We start from the raw sequence: 22,914 nt of genomic DNA on the forward strand, positions 1-22,914 counted from the left end.
ATCTTAATTTGAACTTTATGGTTCGAAATAATCAAAAAATGTAAACTAAAACATGCTTTTTCAGAATTCATTTGAACGCCCCTATTTCATTCAACTGATTCAAGTTCTGCGATACTTGCATGAGTATTGAGTACAAGACCAACATAATCAAATGTTCAATAACAGCTATGAAAAAGAAAGTAATTTTATCCATGATCTTGCAGTATATACTTGATTTTTTTCGTTTCCCGATGATCGCTGTTACATTGGATAATGATTTCTCCTTCTTTTATTAAAAATATATAAATAACGATACTACGAAATTATTTTTTAATTATTTTTTTTTCGTCTGCTGAACAAAAAAATGTCATATAATAATAGATATACTACTAAATGGAACAATTGGATTGAGGAAGCCATTTTTAATGAACATATTAACTGTTATGAATATAAAGACTTTTATAACTTTAAAGGAGTTGGCTCCGGAGGCTTCGGAACGGTTTATCGTGCAAACTGGAAAGATTCTCATAACATTTATGCGTTAAAATCTCTCAAAGACTCCGAAGCAAAAAAATTTGTTGATGAGGTGATTACAATATACGTCTTTATAATAAATACATATTATTAAAAATAATTTTTTTTTTTTATTACTTAGCTTAAAATTCAGCGTAAAGTAAATGTTCATGACAATATTATAAGATTTTATGGCATTACAAGAGGTATAGAAATTTTAGTATTATTTATTTTTTATGAAAATCTAACTTAACCAATTATTTTCTTTTAATAAGTCGATCAAAATTACTATATGTTGGTAATGGAATATGCCGATGGTGGTACTTTTCGAGAGTATTTAAGAAAAAATTCTAGAAATCTCACTTGGAATAATAAATTCAAAATGGCATGTCAATTAGCTAGCGCCGTATCATGTTTACATAATTTGGGAATTATTCATCGTGATTTGGTAATTCTTTTATAATATATATTTCCTTGAAATTATGATGTAATTATTTTATTTATTTTATTTCTATTAAATAATTAATAGCACTCCAACAACGTATTGGTCCATGGAAATAACGTCAAATTGGCTGATTTTGGGTTGTCAAAAAAGACTGATGAATCAGTTATATCAAAACTATATGGTATAATTCCTTATATTGATCCAAAAAAATTCGCCAGTGATTCATACTCTCGAAATAAAAAGAGCGATATTTACAGTATTGGTGTGCTCCTATGGGAAATATCAAGTTGTCGGCCACCTTTCGAAGGCCAGTATAACCAATATGGATTGGTGAATCAGATTTTGCAAGGTCTTAGAGAAACACCTATCCCAAATACTCCTGAGGACTACAAAAGAATTTATACTGGTAAATATAATTTAAAGCTCGGTTATGATTTAAAAATAATTAATAATAATGATTATATGTTAATTTATAGATTGTTGGAAATATGAACCAGATGATCGTCCAGATATCCGAGAGGTAGTTAATAGATTAGTAGAAGTAATCAATAATAATTCATCACATTCATCACGTAATAATTCATCACTTTCATCACGTAATAATTTATCACAAACTTTCAAGCAAAAAGGATCTAAATCTAAGAAAGATATAGTCGATGGAATAGCTGCTCTTCCTTATAAAATATATGATAAAAGTAAAAAACAGAAAATTCTTGATTACCTTGAAGATCATCATGTGACTTCAATAGAAATTTTTGACTGGTTATTAAATAATCAAAATTATACCAATTCTCTTCTTGTGTTGGGAGATTTTCATTATTTAGGAATTGCAACTGAGGTTGACACGAAAATGGCTTATAATTTCTATGAGAGAGCAGTTGGTGGAGATGACGGACTTAACGTAGTTCAATACAATCTTGGAGTTATATGTGAAAATGAATTACGCGACAAAGTTAAAGCAGCATATTGGTATAGAAAATCTGCTGAACAGGGAAATCATGAAGCTAGGGAAAGTTTTAATAGAATACGAAATGATCCTCATTCAAGTAATGTTGTTCCTAGTATTACTGTAGAAAGGGCAGAGCTACTCAGTAGATTATTTGGGTTCTATAAGTGAAAAGGTAAAACAGGAGATACATTTCAAGCATGGAGTAAGACTTTTCATCCAAAAATAAGTATAACGTGAGGGTTTTAATAATTTGGATGGGTTTAATTTTATTCTTAATTTTTTATTCTTTTATTCAATTTAATTACTTTTAAAAAAATCAAAAATAAATTTCCGAGTTTTAATTATACTAGTCATGCAGTTTAGTTGCTATGCAATATGCTGTTAAATCCCAGTAAATAGTTTTTATACCAAACGGGCTCATTGGCTGATTTGGCTCAACATTAGCTCAAATTTATGCAAAAAATAATCCAAATTTAAGCCAATCTAGAGCCAATTATATATGGATAAGCCCATTTGGTACAAATTTATACAAAATCTATTTACTGGGAATGAAAGTGGAGGTATCAATAAATAAATTAAAATTAAAATTTATATGCATATGTATTGTTGCAAAAGTTAAAAGGATTTAATAAATTTATTTTTACGTAATATTACTGACAGGCATGCATAAGGAATTTAATCAAACGATCATTGATCGTTTCGATAATTAAAGATGGTCAACAGTCTTGAAAGACCGCGGTCCTACCAGTCCTACACCGTAAAAATTCTATCTTTGTGTAGGAACGGGTCTTTTCGGTCTTTGGTAATTCGGGCCAGCATTACAGAATCTTCCAAAATTATGAACAGAGTCATGTGATTTAGCATAAATCGCAAAATTTTTGTGTTACACGAACTGAACCTGGCCGGCACTATAAGTTTGGCCGTAATTACGACAATTACGTAACCTGAAAAAAATGTCACGAAAAATCACGTGACATTTTTGTCACAACCGTCACACCCCACTGCGTTTCCATTTTCTATAAGTATCTGAGGGACTTAGTTTTTTTCGAGTAGGTAAAAACTTATTCGTCACACCTTATTCGTCACAAGTGCGCCACACTTAATTTCAGTCAAGTTGCGTAATAATGCCGGCCATTTCGTGACATTTTTTTCAGGTTACGCTAGGGAAGTCGACAATAACCTACTGCGCCACAGGACGTTCGGCTTGATCAGAAATTGATTAGTTTGATTACTTATCATCGACCATGAATTTCGAGTCAATTAAATACCCTGAGATACATGTATGAAACAAATATGTACGTTATCGGATTTTTTTATCAATAATAAATTATTGTGATGACAATTGAAAATTAGTAGTCTGGGTGAAATATATCATCCAGATGATTTACTTAATGAAAATCTGGATAAAAAAAAAAATTATTTTAAAATTAACGTTGTAAATAAATAAAATGTTTAGTTATCAATTAAAATTTAAAAGTACTATATATCATTAATCATGCATTATTTTTTTAGACGATTTAGGGTTTAAAACTTTCCTGCATTATTTAAAAATAATATAAAAAGAAAAAATAAAAAATAAAAAATGTATTGTATCAATCTGAGTATTCTATATTAATAGAATAAAAAAAGATGAGCCAAAACAAAAAAAAAATGAATAAAGATAAATTTTATTATGTAAGTCAAAAGGTTTGATAAAGTTGACTAATTATAAATACTTTTTATTGTATAAACACAGTTTTTTTGATATGCTATTATTACTTACATATTTACAATATTTATATCTCATAATAAAATTTAATGGTTCGTCAGATAATGAGCTACTGTATCATCAACCCTATAAAAAATGTTTGTTTGATAAATATTCGGAATGGGGTCGATTTTCCGAACACTCGCACGTTATTATACGTACATATTTGTTACAATTTAATACAAGATGCAGAGATTGAGAATTTTCGACCACATAAAAAACGTACAATATCATGATAATTGTCCAATAAATGTCAAGTAAATGTTCGGAACGGGGTCAATTTTCCGAACAAAAAACCGAACAGTGTTTGGACAACTTTTTTTATAGGGCAATAAATACTACGGTAATAATTTTCTTTTTAACTATTGTTCCTAGAAACCGCGTTAAAAATAACGCTAATTGATGCAAGTCGCTATATTACTGTAAAACTAACGAGTTCTGCTGCAAATTCTGCTGATGATGTAATCTATATTTAAATTTTTTTTTTTATAGATTGCAAACTCTATGAAAATGATCAACAATTTCTTGTGTAGCAAATGTATCAAAACATACCATCAATACCATTTTTGATTTTTATCAAAGATTGGGTTTTTAATTATCGACCAAATTAGGGCTTTATGGTTAGATCGTCAAAATCAGGCGCTCTCAAATAAACGTCATTCAACAAAACCAATTCACACTTGACCTTTTTGTTTTGTAAAAAGAACTATATATATAACTAAATTAACACAAATAAGGTTAGGCAATAACTCAGCACACTTTTTCGGAGTTACAAAAATCGTCTTGAAAGGGAAAAAAAAAAGAAACCATAACTCCGGATAAATGGAATAGATTCTTTTATTTATTACGTATTCGGTATAACACTAAATTTTACAATGAAATTAAGCAAATCCCATAAAAAAGTTTTTTTGACCTTCACCCTTTTACAAGAACGCTTGCAGTATATACTTGATTTTTTTGTTTGTAACCTCAATGATCGACTGTTACATCGGCCCTCTTTTATTAAAAATATATAAATAACGATATTACGAAATTATTTTTTAATTATTTTTTTTTCGTCTGCTGAACAAAAAAATGTCATATAATAATAGATATACTACTAAATGGAACAATTGGATTGAGGAAGCAATTTTTAATGAACATATTAACTGTTATGAATATAAAGACTTTTATAACTTTGAAGGAATTGGCTCCGGAGGCTTCGGAAAGGTTTATCGTGCAAACTGGAAAGATTCTCATAATATTTATGCGTTAAAATCTCTCAAAGACTCCGAAGCAAAAAAATTTGTTGAAGAGGTGATTACAATATACGTCTTTATAATAAATACATATTATTAAAAATATTTTTTTTTTATTATTTAGCTTAAAATTCAGCGTAAAGTAAATGTTCATGACAATATTATAAGATTTTATGGCATTACAAGAGGTATAGAAATTTTAGTATTATTTATTTTTTATGAAAATCTAACTTAACCCATTATTTTCTTTTAATAAGTCGATCAAAATTACTATATGTTGGTAATGGAATATGCCGATGGTGGTACTTTTCGAGAGTATTTAAGAAAAAATTCTAGAAATCTCACTTGGAATAATAAATTCAAAATGGCATGTCAATTAGCTAGCGCTGTATCATGTTTACATAATTTGGGAATTATTCATCGTGATTTGGTAATTCTTTTATAATATATATTTCCTTGAAATTATGATGTAATTATTTTATTTATTTTATTTCTATTAAATAATTAATAGCACTCCAACAACGTATTGGTCCATGGAAATAACGTCAAATTGGCTGATTTTGGATTATCAAAAAAGACTGATGAATCAATTACATCACAACGATATGGTGTAATTCCTTATATTGATCCGAAAAAAATCGCCAGTGATTCATACTCTCGAAATGAAAAGAGCGATATTTATAGTGTAGGTGTACTTCTATGGGAGATATCAAGTGGTCGGCCACCTTTCGAGGGTAAAAGCGAATACTTTTTACTTACGAATATTCCGAAAGGTCTTAGAGAAACACCTATCCAAGATACTCCTGAAGAATATGAAAAGATTTATACCGGTAAATATAAAGAGTTTGGTTATGTTTTCAATAATACCAACATTCCGTGTATTGCTAATTAATACATAATTTTATAGATTGTTGGGAATTTGAACCAGATGATCGTCCAACTATCTACGACGTAGTTGATAGATTAGAAGCAATTAATAGCAAAGCCACAAAATCTTGGAATTCATCACCTTCATCACGTAATAATTCATCGCCTTCATCACGTAATTATTCATCACTTTCATCACGTGATAATTTATCACAAAGTTTCAAGCAAAAAGAATCGAAAGATATAGTTGATGGAATAGCTGCTCTTCCTTCTAAAATATATGATAAAAGAAAAAAACAGAAAATTCTTGATTACCTTGAAGATCATCATGTGACTTCAAAAGAAATTTTAGATTGGCTAGAAAATAATCAAAATTATCCCAATTCTCTTCTTGTGTTGGGAGATTTTCATTATTTAGGAATTGCAACTAAGGTTGACAAGAAAATGGCTTATAATTTCTATGAGAAAGCAGGAGATGGATATGATGGACTTAGCGTAGCTCAATACAATCTTGGTGTTATATGTGAAAATGACAAATTAGGCGACACATTTAAAGCAATGTATTGGTATCAAAAATCTGCTGAACAGGGAAATCATGAAGCTAGAGAAAGTTTTTATAGATTACGAAGTGCTCCAAGTAAGACTCTTTCTGTAGATAGTATTGATTTATTTGGTGATATGAGTATTTTTTTTCCGCCTCATTAAATGTTGAAAGAGATTTGATAGATATTATAATACTACTTAAGATTTGTACTAAAAATATAAAAATACATTATTTAGCGCGTCTCGTTATAATAAATCTGGTTTTGTTACATCTTTCTATGATCACTAGATGATGATTAGACAATGTGCCAAATAGTGTATATTTGATTTTTTTTTTTTATTAATTAATATTCTATGAAAATGATCATCATAATATCATGTGTAACAAATGTAACAAAAAAAATTTGTTTAACGATTAGTCTAATTATCTAATTGGTTAGATCGATCATCGAAAATCACAATTTTTTGGCGCTATCAGATAAACATATATGTAACAAAAATAACATACTTGAACCTTTTGCTTTACATAACTTAATTAACACAAATAAGGTTAAGAAATACAGTACATACTTTTTCGGAGTTACAAAATCGTATCTTGAAAGGTTAAAAGGGAATTTTTCAATGAAAAAAAAGATTGAAAGAAACCTTAACTCTGAAATAAATAGAACAGATTCTTTAATTATAAATTTGTATTCGATAATTAATCTTAATTTCAACTTATATGGTTAGATTAAAATAATCAAAAAAAATGTAGTAAACATGCTTTTCAGAATACATTTGAACGCCCTATTTCATCACATGTAAAGTAAATAGCTTCCTATATTAGGTAACATTATGAATGTCCAATTGTCGATGTTTTATGAGCCCCTCCTTTTAAAAAAATTAAATGCACGCATATTTTTTTTCGTCTACACAACAGAAAAATGTCTTATAACAGTAAACCTGAGTGGGTAAATTGGATTGAAGAAGCTATATTAAAAAAACATATTAAACATTATGAATATGAAAATTTTTCCAACCTTGAAAAAATTGGTACTGGGGGCTTCGGAGAGGCTTATCGTGCAAAATGGAAAAGGTCTAAAATTTTGGCATTAAAATCTCTCAACAATGCTACAGCAGTCGAAAAAATTGTTCATGAGGTGACTACATTATTATTTTTTAGTATATTTCTATGATAAATACGTATTATTAAGAAATCTTTTATTATTTAGCTTCAAATCCAGCGCGACGTGGATTTTCATGAGAACATTATTAGATTTTTGGGCATTACAATAGGTATTATTATAATTCCAATATTATTCATTTTAAAAAAAAACCCATAATATGACTTATTAAAAAGATAATAACTGTGTAATTTAAAATTTTTATAAGAAAATCCAAATAACAGTTCAAAGAAATATATGTTGGTAATGGAATATGCCGATGGTGGTACTCTTCGAGAATATCTAAAAAAAAGATTTGAAAAACCCAAACTCAGTTGGAATAGTAAATTAAAATTGGCACGTCAATTATCTAGCGCCGTATCATGCTTACATAATGAGGGCACTATTCATCGTGATTTGGTAATTTATTTATATTATAATATCTTTTCGCAATTTTAACGGGTGGTTTGCCAATCCGATAGTTTTTTGGAAATTGGTGAATTAATTTGGCCAATAGTAATTACTTTTATATAAATATTTTTTATTTATTATTATATAATAGCACTCAAATAACGTATTGATCCATAAAAATAACATCAAATTGGCCGATTTTGGGTTATCAAAAAAGGTTGAAAAGTCAAATAAATCACAAGGTTGTCACGGTGTAATTGAATATGTTGATCCAAAAAAATTCGCCGGTAATACATTATACTCTTTAAATGAAAAGAGCGATGTTTATAGTGTAGGTGTACTTCTATGGGAGATATCAAGTGGTCGGCCACCTTTCGAGGGTAAAAGCGAATACTTTTTACTTACGAATATTCCGAAAGGTCTTAGAGAAACACCTATCCAAGATACTCCTGAAGAATATGAAAAGATTTATACCGGTAAATATAAAGAGTTTGGTTATGTTTTCAATAATAATACCAACATTCTGGGTATTGCTAATTTATACATAATTTTATAGATTGTTGGGAATTTGAACCAGATGATCGTCCAACTATCTATGACGTAGTTGATAGATTAGAAGCAATTAGTAGTAAAACCACAAAATCTTGGAATTCATCGCCTTCATCACGTAATAATTCATTGCCTTCATCACGTAATAATTCATCGCCTTCATCACGTAATAATTCATCACCCTCACCACGTAATAATTCATCACTTTCATCGCGTAATAATTCATCACAAGGTTTCAAAGAAAAAGGATCTAAATCTAAGAAAGATATAGTTGATGGAATAGCTGCTCTTCCTTCTAAAATATATGATAAAAGTAAAAGACAGAAAATTCTTGATTACCTTGAAGATCATCATGTGACCTCAAAAGAAATTTTAGATTGGCTAAAAAATAATCAAAATTATCCCAATTCTCTTCTTGTGTTGGGAGATTTTCATTATTTAGGAATTGCAACTAAGGTTGACAAAAAAATGGCTTGTGAATTCTATGAGAAAGCAGGAGATGGATATGATGGACTTAGCGTAGCTCAATACAATCTTGGTGTTATATGTGAAAATGACAAATTAGGCGACACATTTAAAGCAATGTATTGGTATAAAAAATCTGGTGAACAGGGAAATCATGAAGCTAGGGAAAGTTTTTATAGATTACGAAGTGCTCCAAGTAAGACACTTTCTGTAGATAGTATTGATAAATTTGATGATATGAGTATTTTTTTTCCACATTAAATATTGGAAGAGATTGACAGATATTATAATACTACTTAAGATTTGTACTAAAATATAAAAATACATTAATTGACGCGTCTCGTTATAATAAATCTGGTTTTTGTTACATCTTTCTACGATCACTAGATGATGATTAGACAATGTGCATTGCCAAATAGTGCATATTTAATTTTCTTTTTTATATAATATCATGTAACGAAAAAAAATCTTTTTGTTAAAGATCAGTCTAATTATCGACCTAATTGGGACTTTATGGTTAGATCGATCATCAAAAATCACAATTTTTGGCGCTCTCAAATAAACGTGTAACAAAAATAATTATTTTTCACAATAACCTTTTACTTTACTATATATATAACTTAATTAACACAAATAAGGTTAAGCAATACAGCACGGAGTTATTTGAAAAGTTGTAAGGGGAATTTTTCAATAAAAAAAAGAGTAAATAGAACAGATTCTTTATTATTATGTTTTAATTATAAATCCGTATTCGATAATTCATCTTAATTTGAACTTATATGGTTAGATTAATTATTATAAAATAACCAAAAAAATGTTATAGTAACTAAAACATGATGCTTTTCAGAATACATTTTGAACGCCCCTATTTCATTCAAGTTCTGCAAATACTTCGCACGAGTATTAGAAATAAGACCAACATAATCGAAATGTTCAATAACAACTATGAAAAAAGCGAAAGTAATTTTATCCTATATTCCGTAGATTGCGTACAATATTTAAGTGATCTTGCAGTATTTACTTGAATTTTTTGTTTGTAACCCAATGATCGACTGTTACATCGGATAATATATAAATAACGATATTACAAAAATTATTTTTTTTCGTCTGCTGAACAGAAAATGTCATATAATTGGAACAATTGGATTGAGGAAGCTATTTTAAATGAACACATTAACTGTTATGAATATAAAGACTTTTATAACTTAGAAGGAATTGGCACCGGAGGCTTCGGAAAGGTTTATCGTGCAAACTGGAAAAATTCTCATAATATTTATGCGTTAAAATCTCTCAAAGACTCCGAAGCAAAAAAATTTGTTGATGAGGTGATTACAATATACATCTTTATAACAAAATACAATTTATTAAAAAAATTTTTTTTTTATTATTTAGCTTAAAATTCAGCGTAAAGTAAATGTTCATGACAATATTATAAGATTTTATGGCATTACAAGAGGTATAGCAATTCTAGTATTATTTGTTTTTTATGAAAATCTAACTTAACCAATTATTTTCATTTAATAAGTCGATCAAAATTATAGTTCAAAAATATATATGTTGGTAATCGAATATGCCGATGGTGGTACTCTTCGAGAGTATCTAAGAAAAAATTCTGGAAATCTCACTTGGAATGATAAATTCAAAATGGCATATCAATTAGCTAGCGCTGTATCATGTTTACATAATTTGGGAGTTATTCATCGTGATTTGGTAATTCTTTTATAATACTTATTTCCTTGAAATTATGATATAATTATTTTATTTATTTTATTTCTTTAAATAATTAATAGCACTCCAACAACGTATTGGTCCATGGAAATAACGTCAAATTGGCTGATTTTGGATTATCAAAAAAGACTGATGAATCAATTACATCACAACGATATGGTGTAATTCCTTATATTGATCCGAAAAAAATCGCCAGTGATTCATACTCTCGAAATGAAAAGAGCGATATTTATAGTGTAGGTGTACTTCTATGGGAGATATCAAGTGGTCGGCCACCTTTCGAGGGTATAATCGATTACTTTTTACTTACGAATATTCCGAAAGGTTTAAGAGAAACACCTATCCAAGATACTCCTAAAGACTATGAAAAGATTTATACCGGTAAATATAAAGAGTTTGGTTATGTTTTCAATAATACCAACATTCTGTATATATATTGCTAATTTATACATAATTTTATAGATTGTTGGGAATTCGAACCAGATGATCGTCCAACTATCTATAACGTAGTTGATAGATTAGAAGCAATTAGTAGTAAAACCACAAAATCTTGGAATTCATCACCTTCATCACGTAATAATTCATCGCCTTCATCACGTAATAATTCATCGCCTTCATCACGTAATTATTCATCACTTTCATCACGTGATAATTTATCACAAAGTTTCAAGCAAAAAGAATCGAAAGATATAGTTGATGGAATAGCTGCTCTTCCTTCTAAAATATATGATAAAAGAAAAAAACAGAAAATTCTTGATTACCTTGAAGATCATCATGTGACTTCAAAAGAAATTTTAGATTGGCTAGAAAATAATCAAAATTATCCCAATTCTCTTCTTGTGTTGGGAGATTTTCATTATTTAGGAATTGCAACTGAGGTTGACAAGAAAATGGCTTGTAATTTCTATGAGAAAGCAGGAGATGGAGATGATGGACTTAGCGTAGCTCAATACAATCTTGGAGTTATTTATGAAACTGACAAATTAGACGACACAATTGCAGCACTGTATTGGTATAATAAATCAGCTGAACAGGGAAATCATGAAGCTTGGGAAAGTTTTAATAGATTACGATGTTCTTCAGGTACTAAGACTGTTAGTCCAAGTAGTATGCAAAAATATGGTTCTATGGGTATTTTTAATCGATAATTTTTTTGTTTTTTATTGCTTTTTAAAAATTATATATATATATATATATATAATTTCATTGATACCTCATTAAATATTGGAAGAGATTTGATAAATATTATAATACCACTTAAGATTGGTACTAAAAATATAGATACATTATTTGGCGCGTCTCGTTATAATAAATCTGGTTTTGTTACATCTTTCTAAGATCACCGATAATGATTAAACAATGTGCATTATGTTCGACTGTCCAAATAGTGTATATTTGATTTTTTTTTTTATTATCGCAGTTTTCAGAATCTGTGTACGTTGTGTACTTATTATGATTACAGGATCTGTCTAATAATATTTTATCAGATGATCTATAATGGGGTAGCACAATTTTGATTAAAAAAATTTATTCCATGAAAATGATCATCAAATCATGTGTAACAAATGTAACTTTTTTTTTTGTTAAAGATCAGTCTAATTGTCGACCTAAATGGGACTTTATGGTTAGATTGATCATCAAAAATCACAGTTTTTTGGCGCTCTCAGCAACAATAATAATTATTTTTTTCACACTTGAACCTTGCTTTATTGTGTATATAACTTAATTAACACAAATAAGGTTAAGCAATACAGCACATAATTTTTCTCAATGAAAAAAAGAGTGAAAGAAACCTTAACTAGAACAGGTTCTTTTATTATTATGTTTAATTTGTATTCGATAATTCATCTTAATTTGGTTAGATTAATTACTAAAATAACCAAAAAAATGTTATCTGTTATAATTAAAACATGTTTTTCAGAATACATTTGAACGCCCCTATTTCATTCAAGTTCTGAAAATACTTCGCAATGAAAAAAGTGATAGTAATTTTATCCTAGATTGTGTAGATTGCGTACAATATTTAATTTTTTTGTAACCCCAATGATCGACGGATAATATATAAATAACTATATTACAAAATTATTTTTTTAATTATTTTTTTTGTCTGCTGAACAGAAAAATGTCATATAATTGGAACAATTGGATTGAGGAAGCTATTTTAAACGAACATATTAACTGTTATGAATATAAAGACTTTTATAACTTAGAAGGAATTGGCACCGGAGGCTTCGGAAAGGTTTATCGTGCAAACTGGAAAGATTCTCATAATATTTATGCGTTAAAATCTCTCAAAAACTCCGAAGCAAAAAAATTTGTTGATGAGGTGATTACAATATACGTCTTTATAATAAATACATTTTATTAAAAAATATTTTTTTTATTATTATTTAGCTTAAAATTCAGCGTAAAGTAAATGTTCATGACAATATTATAAGATTTTATGGCATTACAAGAGGTATAGTAATTCTAGTATTATTTATTTTTTATGAAAATCTAACTTAACCAATTATTTTCATTTAATAAGTCGATCAAAATTATAGTTCAAAAATATATATGTTGGTAATGGAATATGCCGATGGTGGTACTCTTCGAGAGTATCTAAGAAAAAATTCTGGAAATCTCACTTGGAATGATAAATTCAAAATGGCATATCAATTAGCTAGCGCTGTATCAATTTTACATAATTTGGGAGTTATTCATCGTGATTTGGTAATTCTTTTATATATATATTTCCTTGAAATTATGATGTAATTATTTTATTTATTTTATTTCTTTAAATAATTAATAGCACTCCAACAACGTATTGGTCCATGGAAATAACGTCAAATTGGCTGATTTTGGATTATCAAAAAAGACTGATGAATCAGTTACATCACGACGATATGGTGTAATTCCTTATATTGATCCAAAAAAAATCGCAAGTGATTCATACTCTCGAAATGAAAAAAGCGATATTTATAGTGTAGGTGTACTTCTATGGGAGATATCGAGTGGTCGGCCACCTTTCGAGGGTAAAAGCGAATACTTTTTACTTACGAATATTCCGGAAGGTCTTAGAGAAACACCTATCCAAGATACTCCTGAAGACTATGAAAAGATTTATACCGGTAAATATAAAGAGTTTGGTTATGTTTTCAATAATACCAACATTCTGTATATATATTGCTAATTTATACATAATTTTATAGATTGTTGGGAATTCGAACCAGATGATCGTCCAACTATCTATAACGTAGTTGATAGATTAGAAGCAATTAGTAGTAAAACCACAAAATCTTGGAATTCATCACCTTTATCACGTAATAATTCATCGCCTTCGTCACGTAATTATTCATCACTTTCATCACGTGATAATTTATCACAAAGTTTCAAGCAAAAAGAATCGAAAGATATAGTTGATGGAATAGCTGCTCTTCCTTCTAAAATATATGATAAAAGAAAAAAACAGAAAATTCTTGATTACCTTGAAGATAATCATGTGACTTCAAAAGAAATTTTAGATTGGCTAGAAAATAATCAAAATTATCCCAATTCTCTTCTTGTGTTGGGAGATTTTCATTATTTAGGAATTGCAACTGAGGTTGACAAAAGAATGGCTTGTGAATTCTATGAGAAAGCAGGAGATGGAGATGATGGACTTAGCGTAGCTCAATACAATCTTGGAGTTATTTATGAAACTGACAAATTAGACGACACAATTGCAGCACTGTATTGGTATAATAAATCAGCTGAACAGGGAAATCATGAAGCTAGGGAAAGTTTTTATAGATTACGAGGTACTTCAGGTACTAAGACTGTTAGTTCGAGTAGTATACAAAAATATGGTTCTATGGGTATTTTTAATCGATAATTTTTTTGTTTTTTATTGCTTTTATAAAAATTATATATAAAAAAATTTCTAATCGATACCTCATTAAATGTTGGAAGAGATTTGATAAATATTATAATACCACTTAAGATTTTGTACTAAAAATATGTGCGTCTCGTTATAATAAATCTGGTTTTGTTATGATCACTGATGACGATTAAACAATGTGCATTATGTTCGACTGTCCAAATAGTGTATATTTAATTTTTTATTATCGCAGTTTTCAGAATCTGTGTACGTTGTGATTACTGAGTGATTATGATTACAGGACGATTACAGGACAACATTAGTCCGGTAATCGTCCTGTAATCTAATAATTTTTTATCAGATGATCTATTGTATGGTAGCACAATTTTGAAAAGCGAAAATTTTATCATCATAATATCATGTGTAACAAATGTAACGTTAAAATATCAGTCTAATTATCGACCTAATTGGGACTTTATGGTTAGAATCATAGTTTATGACGCTCATCAAAAATAATCATTACGTATTTTTTAGTTTGAACTTTTATCTTGTGATAAGAATTAACACAAATAAGGTTAATCAACACAGCACAAAGCACTTTTCGGAGTTTGAAAGGATGAAAGATTCTTTTATTATTACGTATACGGTATACTTTTAATTACAAATTTTGTATTCAATAATTAAAAAGTAAATTAGAAAATGAAAATCAACAAATAAACCTTCTTTAATTAAAAATCGGTCTCACTTTATGGTTATACATATCAATTACTAAATAATCAAAAAATGTAATACTAAAACACGCCTTTTCAGAACACATTTGAAAGCCCCTATTTCATTTAAATAATATCAGATATCCTATTATTCCTATATTAACTATATATATCCTGCTAATCGGAATAATTGGAATAATAATTTCTCCGTTTGTAAGTAAAAAACTTTTTTAAAAAAAAGAATTTATTTCATTGTAAGATTTTACTGTACATGACTATGTCCGATAAAACTAAATCTGTTTCTTCGGCGCCTGCTTACTGGTCTCATAATAAAGCGTGGATTAATTGGATTGAAGATGGTATTTCGAAGAAACATATTAAGTATTATGACAATAATGGCTTTTCCAACCTTAAAGTAATTGGTTCTGGAAGCTTCGGAAAAGTCTATAGTGCAGAGTGGAAGAATTTTCGTAGTATATTAGCATTAAAAACTCTCACCGACTCCACAGCTGAAAAAGTTGTTGATGAGGTAAGATATACATTATACTGTATATTTCCGTCTTTGTAATAAATATATTTCTAATATTTCTAATTAAAAATTTATTTTTATCATTAGCTTAAAATCCAGCGCGAAGTACACTGTTATGATAATATTATCAAGTTTTATGGCATTACAACAGGTATAATAATTTGATATAACTTGTTTGTAATAATCTAAATTAAACAATTATTTTTTTATAAGATATTCGAAATGATAATTCAAAGAAATATATGTTGGTAATGGAATATGCCGACAGTGGTACTCTTCAAGAATATCTAGAGAAAAATTTTAAAAATCTCACATGGAGTGATAAATTCAAAATGGCACATCAATTAGCTTACGCAGTATTATGTTTACATGGCGAGAAGATTATTCATCGCGACTTGGTAACTGAACTTGATTATATTAAATTGTATATATTTACGAATATGAATTCATAATTTAATTAATTATATTAAATAATGATAATAGCATCCCAAAAATGTGTTGGTCCATCAAAATACCATCAAATTGGCTGATTTTGGATTATCAAAAAGGACTGATGAATTTGTTAAATCAAAATCAGCACCCGGAGTAGTTCGGTATGTTGATCCAAAAAAATTCACGGTGGATCCTAAAAAATACTCCTTAAATGAAAAGAGCGATATTTATAGTATTGGCATACTTTTATGGGTGATATCAAGTGGTCGGCCACCTTTCGAGGGTAAAGGCGATTATTTTTTAATTGTGAATATTCCGAAAGGATTTAGAGAAGAGCCTATTTCAAATACACCTAAGGACTATGAAGAGATTTATACTGGTAAATATATTGATTTAAAATAATCTCAACAACATTTACTAGTATTGTTAACTAATTAAAATTTTATAGATTGTTGGAAATATGAACCAAATGATCGTCCAGATATCGAAGAGGTAGTTACAAGATTAGAAACAATTATTGCGATAGATAAAAGTACAAATGAATTTTAGTCATATGACTTTAATGCGCCTCCTTAAATAAAGTAAAATAAATAAATAAAATAAAAATAATCGTTCAAGTCAAAAATTGTCGGATCTAATAAGATAAAAAAAATAACGCAGTACAAAGTTCGATCTGCTGCGGTAAATACGATAGAGGGAAGTTAAAACTAAACGAAATTAATAAACTTAATATTAATAATATTAATACAGAATCGAAATATTCAATGCGATTATAAGAAAGTGAAAACAATTTTATTAAAAAAAAAAAAAATCTACGTAACCACCCTATAGCCTGATCCGGGTTACACGTGATTTTAATGATCTCATGTCGATCATCCACGACATGTCGTCGACACATGACATAATTTTTTCTTGATCAATTTTAAATCAGTTTTTTTTTCTCTTCATTTTAATGAACTGTTTTTATTTGATTATGTCAAACCAAGTTCCTGAATATAAAAGGTGTTATCATAAAAAAGTGTTTACGTTGCCGAAATAATACAAAGACTATTTGCAGGAAATACTAAATATAAACGAATATTGTGATATAAAAAATTTAATTTTTAATTTTTTATTGATGTACTGCAAATATTTATTAAGAATTATTAGAAGAATCACGTAACAAGCCAAAACGGCATTTATGATTAAAAAATGTTCGTTCTAATTTTAATTCATTGGAAAAATGAATAATGGTATTATAGCACTTCAAAATCGTAGAACTATTCCGAGAACTTGGAAAGATTTAATAAGAATATAAGGTATTGGGAATAGTAGTATTAAATTTTCAGAAACATGTTTAAATAAAATAAATAAAAATATGCATGTTGTGCTTTGATAAAATTCTGACAATTGAGATATGTATAAATATGAGTTTATTTGAAAATTATTACAATGGTCGAAATACTTATGAAAGTACCGAAATTCATTATCCGAAATCACGTGTTAACCCGGCAAATTAGATCCGGCTACCATTTTTTGGAGGGTGGTTATACTTGGGTCATGTGTACGGTAAATGAGAATTACCATAGACGACATGTCGACATGACTACGTGTTTAAGATAATCATGAATAATCCAATTTCTTTTTCGGGTTGTTTTTTTTTCTTTCAAATTTCCTTTTTTTCGGGTTAAGACCGAAAAAATTTTTTCGATTTTTTTTTCATTTTTTTCCTATTCCGTTCTGCAAGGACTTTATGGTTAAATCAATTATTAACCGAAGTCACGGTGATTAATTCCAAATTCCAATTTCGGCGATAAGAAAATATTGAAAAAGCATGTCAATTCCTTCGAGTTAAATAACTACTATTCAGTTGGATTTGCTTCATCAATATGAATCTAACATTGTATATCACTTTTCTAGATGGATTTAAGTTGAAATTTGAAAATGATGGTGTATATATGATTTATATATATTCGTTTCATTCCAGCTATTCCTAGCTTTGTTACAAAATTGTGCAAACGTTAAAATAAATAAAGTTACAAGGTCATTCGTTATATATAATATAAAATATCTATTTGGCCGTTAAATAAGCATACTTTAAATCTACTGCAAATCAAAAGTAAAGATTACTTATTAATGTAAATAAATTCGCTTTGTAACTTTCAATCTTGATATCTAATATATATTTGAGCTTTTTTTTTAAAAAAAAAATGAATTCATGCAAGTTATAAAGTTATCGAAATTTATCCAAAATTCTTTATTAAATTTTATATAAAACATGTTTTGTTTTGATATTACAGAGACGGATTTATGAAAAAAATTTTTTTGTAACGTACTGTAACAATGAACGCTGAATATCCATCATAATCGATCGTCATAAAAAAAAAAAATTTGTGTTACGTCAATCAACTTTGGTGCATAAATGTTCATAAAGGTTCGTATTGGGTTTAAATAAAATTTATAAATATTTCTTTTCCACTTGTTAATGCTCTTTAATAACAAAGAATGCAAATGGAAGCCTAATAATGTTTCCAAATATGAAAAATGTTATCCAACTTTAGAAATTGTTGCGACTATTATACATTTCATGCATAAAAAAACTATAAATTAAGTTTTTTAATGTCTTTTTAATAACAAAAAATGCAAATGAAAGCCTAATAATGTTTCCAAATATGAAAAACGTTATCCAACTTCAAGTATAGTTGTTGACTTGTTGGTATGTATGGAAATAATAAAAACCGTGCATTTCATACGTAAAAATCTATAGATTAAATTTCCTAATGCCTCTTTAATTACAAAAAAATGCAAACGAAAGCCTAATAATGTTCCCAAATATGTTATCCAACTTTGAGCATAGTTGCTGGTACGTATGGAAATAATAAAACCGTGCATTTCATGCATAAAAATCTATAAGTAAATTTCCTAATGCCTCTTTAATTACCAAAAAATGCAAACGAAAGCCTAATAATGTTCCCAAATATGAAAAACGGTAAGCATTGTTGTCAACCTAAGATCCGATGTCCGATTGCAATGTAATGTCATATATCAATTAATATTATCTAGTATGTATGGAAATAGTAAAATCCATACATACATTTCATTCATATTATGATCTATTCAATGCTTGGCGCAACATTCTGTTTTAATCCAAACAAAGAAAAATTTAAAAGTAAAATAAATTTATGTCTCAATGATTGATTACAATATTTAAATGAAACATGATTCCCTTAGTATCCATTTTTTTTTTAAAGAAAAAATCTAATAGATTAATGAACGCTATTTTTTTTTCTTCATGTATTAAAAGAAAATCGAGAAAATGAAAGACAAAGTATTATACGCAGCATTAAGTGCTATTGCGAATAACACGATTCTTCCTTATAATAATTGTTCTGGAAATAATAAATTTATTCCTCGTAATGGTTATTCTGGAAATAATCTATTGGATGAAATATCTTTTCATCAATCTCATTTGGTTGGCGGTAAAATTCCTACTAACAATATAAATAATAATGACGGACAATCAAGAATACCGTGGCGTGAAAATTCAAAAGTATTAATAGGGACAGATTATAATAGTAATCGTAAAAAATTCTAAAGAGCCAAATTTTTTAGACGAAATTACGTATTCGTTAAAACATTAACGGGTAAAACTATAACAGTAGATGTTGATCGGTTATCTCTTGTGTAAAGGTAAACGATTCTTATTTGGCAATGGAATTTATTCCACTCCAGATATTGATGTTGCGTATCGATATGCTACTAAATTCACTCTTGACGGGATGAATATAGAGTCGTGTTTCAAAATAGAGTTAATCCAAATACTTTAATTAGAATTTCAAAAGAAGAAACTGGAATTGGTGAATATTGGATTTCCCCAGATGGAGCGGATTTTCGTCCTTATGGTATCTGTATCAAGAAAGAATTTGTTAGCGCTTATTTATTTATTTCTTTAGAACATTCATTATCCTAAAATACATTATTTGACGCGTCTCAAAGTCTGTTATGATAAATATTGCATATCTCTATGATCACTGGAAGAGTTAATGTGTAGTCTTGATGCGAAAATGATCATCACTCAATTTCATGTGTGACAAACAAAAGCATTTTTTATTATCGTCATAAAGTCCGACTTTATGGTTAGATTGATCGTCAAAACCAGTCTTTGGCGCAAATCGATAGTCTTGAAAAAGCTACTTTTCAATAAAAAAAAAAGGTGAAAGAAACTCATTTAACTCCGAATGAATAAAAAAAAAATAGAATAGACCTTTATTATTATTAGTATTACATATGCTTTTATTACAAATATGTATTTTTAAATATAGTATTCAATTTTTAAAAATGAAATTTAAATAAATTAAAAATCGGTCCCATTATCACCTTAATTTGGACTTTATGGTTAGATCAATTAATAAACAATCAAAAAAAATGTAGTACTAAAACACAATACATTTGAAAACCCCTATTTCATTCAAGTTCTGCAAGTAAATCAGTTGTCCTATTTATTCCCATATTAACTATATATATTCTGCAAATCGGGATAATTGTTTCTCCGTAATGTTTATAATAATAAACTTTTTTTAAAAAAATTATTTCATAGTAATATTTTACTGTACGGTCTGTACCTGACTATGTCCGATAAAACTAGGTCCGCCATTTCAGTACCTACTACTTATCGGTCTCAGCAAATTGATGATAAATGGATTAAATGGATTGAAGATGGTATTTCGAAAAAACATATTAAGCATTATGATTATAAAGGCTTTAAAGACCCTAAAGTAATTAGTTCTGGAAGCTTCGGAAAGGTTTCTCGTGCATATTGGAGAAATTTTCGTAATGTATTAGCATTAAAAACTCTCAACGACGACACAGCTGAAAAAATTGTTTATGAGGTGGGACATATAGTTTATATTTCCGTCTCATAATTAATACATTTCTAATATTTCTAATTAAAAATTTCTTTTTATCATTAGCTTGAAATCCAGCGCGCAGTACACTCTTGTGATAATATTATTAAGTTTTATGGCATTACAACAGGTATAATAATTTTGATATTACTTGCTTGTAATAAATTAAATTGAACAATTGTTATTATTTTTTATAAGAAATTCGAAATAATAGTCCAAAGAAATATATGTTGGTAATGGAATATGCCGACAGTGGTACTCTTCGAGAATATCTAAAGAAAAATTTTATAAATCTCACGTGGAATGATAAATTCAAAATGGCATATCAATTAGCTTGCGCAGTATTATGTTTACATGAGGAGGATATTATTCATCGTGACTTGGTAATTTATTTGTGTTATATTACATGTATTATATTTATTATGCATTTGTAATCTTATTTTATTTATTATTATATAATAGCACTCCAGCAACGTGTTAGTCCACCAAAATACCATCAAATTGGCTGATTTTGGACTATCGAAAAGGATTGATGAATTAGTTAGATCAAACTCTGCAACTGGCATGGTTCGGTACGTTGATCCAAAAAAATTCACGTTGGATAAAAAATACTCTTTAAGTAAAAAGAGCGATATCTATAGTATTGGAGTACTTCTATGGGAGATATCAAGCGGGCGGTTACCTTTCGAGGGTAAAGTCAATTTTTATTTAATTGTCAATATTCCGCAAGGTCTTAGAGAAAGGCCTATCCCAAATACACCTAAGGACTATGAAAAAATTTATACTGGTAAATATATTCAAAAGTTAAAATTTGCAATAAATTAATAATATTGCTAATATTGGTAACTAATTAAAATTTTATAGATTGTTGGAAAGATAAACCAGATGATCGTCCAGATATCGAAGAGATAGTTACAAGATTAGAAACGATTATTGCGGAAAATGATAGTACAAAAGATATTCAGTCATATGATTCTAATTCATATGTCCAGAAACCTCCTAAGCCTCTTTCAATAATCGAGAAAAATAATAGTACAAAAGATTTTCAGTCTTATGATTTCAATTCATATGTCCAGAAACCTCTTAAGCCTCATTCAAGATTAGAAACAATTATTGCGAAAAATAATAGCACAAAAGATTTTCAGTCATATGATTTCAATTCATATGTCCAGAAACCTCCTAAGCCTCTTTCAATTATCGAGAAAAATAATAGTACAAAAGATTTTCAGTCTTATGATTTCAATTCATATGTCCAGAAACCTCTTAAGCCTCATTTAAGATTAGAAACAATTATTGCGAAAAATAATAGTACAAAAGATTCTCAGTCATATGGTTTCAATTCAGAACCTCTTAGGCCTCATTCAAGATTAGAAACAATTATTGCGAAAAATAATAGCACAAAAGATTCTCAATCATATGATTTCAATTCAGATGTCCAGAAGCCTCTTAGGCCTCTTTCAAATTTTGCAAAAGATTTTTATTCATATAGTTCTGATGATGATATCGAACAACTTATTAAAATGATTAGTAATAATCCGTAATTCTAATAAACGTCATTATAAATTTATCGAGAGTAAATTATTAGCCAAGATGTAATAAACATATTCATATTTAACTATTTAGTAATTGTCATTATTTTCGACATATTTCTAATACAATTATGTCTATAATTTAATGTTATAACTTTATATTGGCCCAACTTACAATTATTTGATAATTTATTGATATCGGTATAGTATAAAAGAAGTATTAAAACAAGAATTTTTAATTAATAAAGGAACATACAGATATTTGAAAGTCATTTTAAGATAAATATGATTTATACCGTATAACGAATAAAAATCGAGCTAATCAAATACATTCCATAGATTCCATAGATTCCATAGATAGCCATACGACTTTGTTTATCCAATGATCGACAGTTGTATCGTAATAATTTTTCCAAT

At 28.3% G+C, this 22,914-nt stretch overlaps 8 protein-coding genes across 8 annotated transcripts; all 8 read left to right on the forward strand.

Moving 5' to 3' along the window:
• Nucleotides 1-343: 343 nt before the first annotated feature.
• Nucleotides 344-2,054, forward strand: OCT59_021131 (uncharacterized protein; the record flags this gene model as incomplete). The annotated part of the gene is made up of 5 exons (XM_066149649.1): nt 344-565; nt 635-698; nt 768-940; nt 1,022-1,343; nt 1,414-2,054. 5 exons carry the CDS (start codon nt 344-346, stop codon nt 2,052-2,054), a joined length of 1,422 nt encoding a protein of 473 aa, XP_065990536.1.
• A 2,653-nt stretch (nt 2,055-4,707) lies between these two features.
• On the forward strand, nt 4,708-6,567 carry OCT59_021132 (uncharacterized protein; the record flags this gene model as incomplete). The annotated part of the gene is made up of 5 exons (XM_066149650.1): nt 4,708-4,929; nt 4,996-5,059; nt 5,129-5,301; nt 5,383-5,701; nt 5,779-6,567. 5 exons carry the CDS (start codon nt 4,708-4,710, stop codon nt 6,441-6,443), a joined length of 1,443 nt encoding a protein of 480 aa, XP_065990537.1. The 3' UTR covers nt 6,444-6,567.
• Nucleotides 6,568-7,169: 602 nt separating this feature from the next.
• Nucleotides 7,170-9,562, forward strand: OCT59_021133 (uncharacterized protein). Its single transcript, XM_025322267.2, has 5 exons — nt 7,170-7,420; nt 7,493-7,556; nt 7,653-7,843; nt 7,986-8,310; nt 8,391-9,562. The coding sequence occupies exons 1-5, from the start codon at nt 7,205-7,207 to the stop codon at nt 9,107-9,109; spliced, it is 1,515 nt and encodes a 504-aa protein (XP_025166681.1). The 5' UTR covers nt 7,170-7,204; the 3' UTR covers nt 9,110-9,562.
• Nucleotides 9,563-9,969: 407 nt separating this feature from the next.
• OCT59_021134 (uncharacterized protein) lies at nt 9,970-11,724 on the forward strand (the record flags this gene model as incomplete). The annotated part of the gene is made up of 5 exons (XM_025322266.2): nt 9,970-10,173; nt 10,241-10,304; nt 10,374-10,558; nt 10,639-10,957; nt 11,039-11,724. 5 exons carry the CDS (start codon nt 9,970-9,972, stop codon nt 11,722-11,724), a joined length of 1,458 nt encoding a protein of 485 aa, XP_025166680.2.
• Nucleotides 11,725-12,698: 974 nt separating this feature from the next.
• OCT59_021135 (uncharacterized protein) lies at nt 12,699-14,608 on the forward strand (the record flags this gene model as incomplete). The annotated part of the gene is made up of 5 exons (XM_066149651.1): nt 12,699-12,902; nt 12,971-13,034; nt 13,104-13,288; nt 13,368-13,686; nt 13,768-14,608. The coding sequence occupies 5 exons, from the start codon at nt 12,699-12,701 to the stop codon at nt 14,427-14,429; spliced, it is 1,434 nt and encodes a 477-aa protein (XP_065990538.1). The 3' UTR covers nt 14,430-14,608.
• A 781-nt stretch (nt 14,609-15,389) lies between these two features.
• Nucleotides 15,390-16,840, forward strand: OCT59_021136 (uncharacterized protein). The gene is made up of 5 exons (XM_025322264.2): nt 15,390-15,653; nt 15,741-15,804; nt 15,867-16,051; nt 16,137-16,464; nt 16,534-16,840. Exons 1-5 carry the CDS (start codon nt 15,396-15,398, stop codon nt 16,632-16,634), a joined length of 936 nt encoding a protein of 311 aa, XP_025166678.1. The 5' UTR covers nt 15,390-15,395; the 3' UTR covers nt 16,635-16,840.
• Nucleotides 16,841-19,380: 2,540 nt separating this feature from the next.
• OCT59_021137 (uncharacterized protein) lies at nt 19,381-19,659 on the forward strand (the record flags this gene model as incomplete). Its single annotated transcript, XM_066149652.1, has 1 exon — nt 19,381-19,659. The coding sequence occupies one exon, from the start codon at nt 19,381-19,383 to the stop codon at nt 19,657-19,659; it is 279 nt and encodes a 92-aa protein (XP_065990539.1).
• A 1,033-nt stretch (nt 19,660-20,692) lies between these two features.
• On the forward strand, nt 20,693-22,539 carry OCT59_021138 (uncharacterized protein; the record flags this gene model as incomplete). The annotated part of the gene is made up of 5 exons (XM_066149653.1): nt 20,693-20,953; nt 21,035-21,098; nt 21,167-21,351; nt 21,431-21,755; nt 21,833-22,539. 5 exons carry the CDS (start codon nt 20,693-20,695, stop codon nt 22,507-22,509), a joined length of 1,512 nt encoding a protein of 503 aa, XP_065990540.1. The 3' UTR covers nt 22,510-22,539.
• Nucleotides 22,540-22,914: the final 375 nt, after the last annotated feature.

Source organism: Rhizophagus irregularis, chromosome 3 (assembly GCF_026210795.1).
Source record: "Rhizophagus irregularis chromosome 3, complete sequence".
Lineage (NCBI taxonomy): Eukaryota > Fungi > Glomeromycota > Glomeromycetes > Glomerales > Glomeraceae > Rhizophagus > Rhizophagus irregularis.

Coding starts and splice junctions, on each gene's coding strand:
- OCT59_021133 (XM_025322267.2), top strand. CDS start 7,205: ATGTCTTATAACAGTAAACCTGAGTGGGTAAATTGGATTGAAGAAGCT. Junction 7,557..7,652: donor ATTTTTGGGCATTACAATAG/GTATTATTATAA, acceptor AATTTTTATAAG/AAAATCCAAATAACAGTTCA. Junction 7,844..7,985: donor GCACTATTCATCGTGATTTG/GTAATTTATTTA, acceptor ATTATATAATAG/CACTCAAATAACGTATTGAT.
- OCT59_021136 (XM_025322264.2), top strand. CDS start 15,396: ATGACTATGTCCGATAAAACTAAATCTGTTTCTTCGGCGCCTGCTTAC. Junction 15,805..15,866: donor GTTTTATGGCATTACAACAG/GTATAATAATTT, acceptor TTTTTTTATAAG/ATATTCGAAATGATAATTCA. Junction 16,465..16,533: donor CTATGAAGAGATTTATACTG/GTAAATATATTG, acceptor AAAATTTTATAG/ATTGTTGGAAATATGAACCA.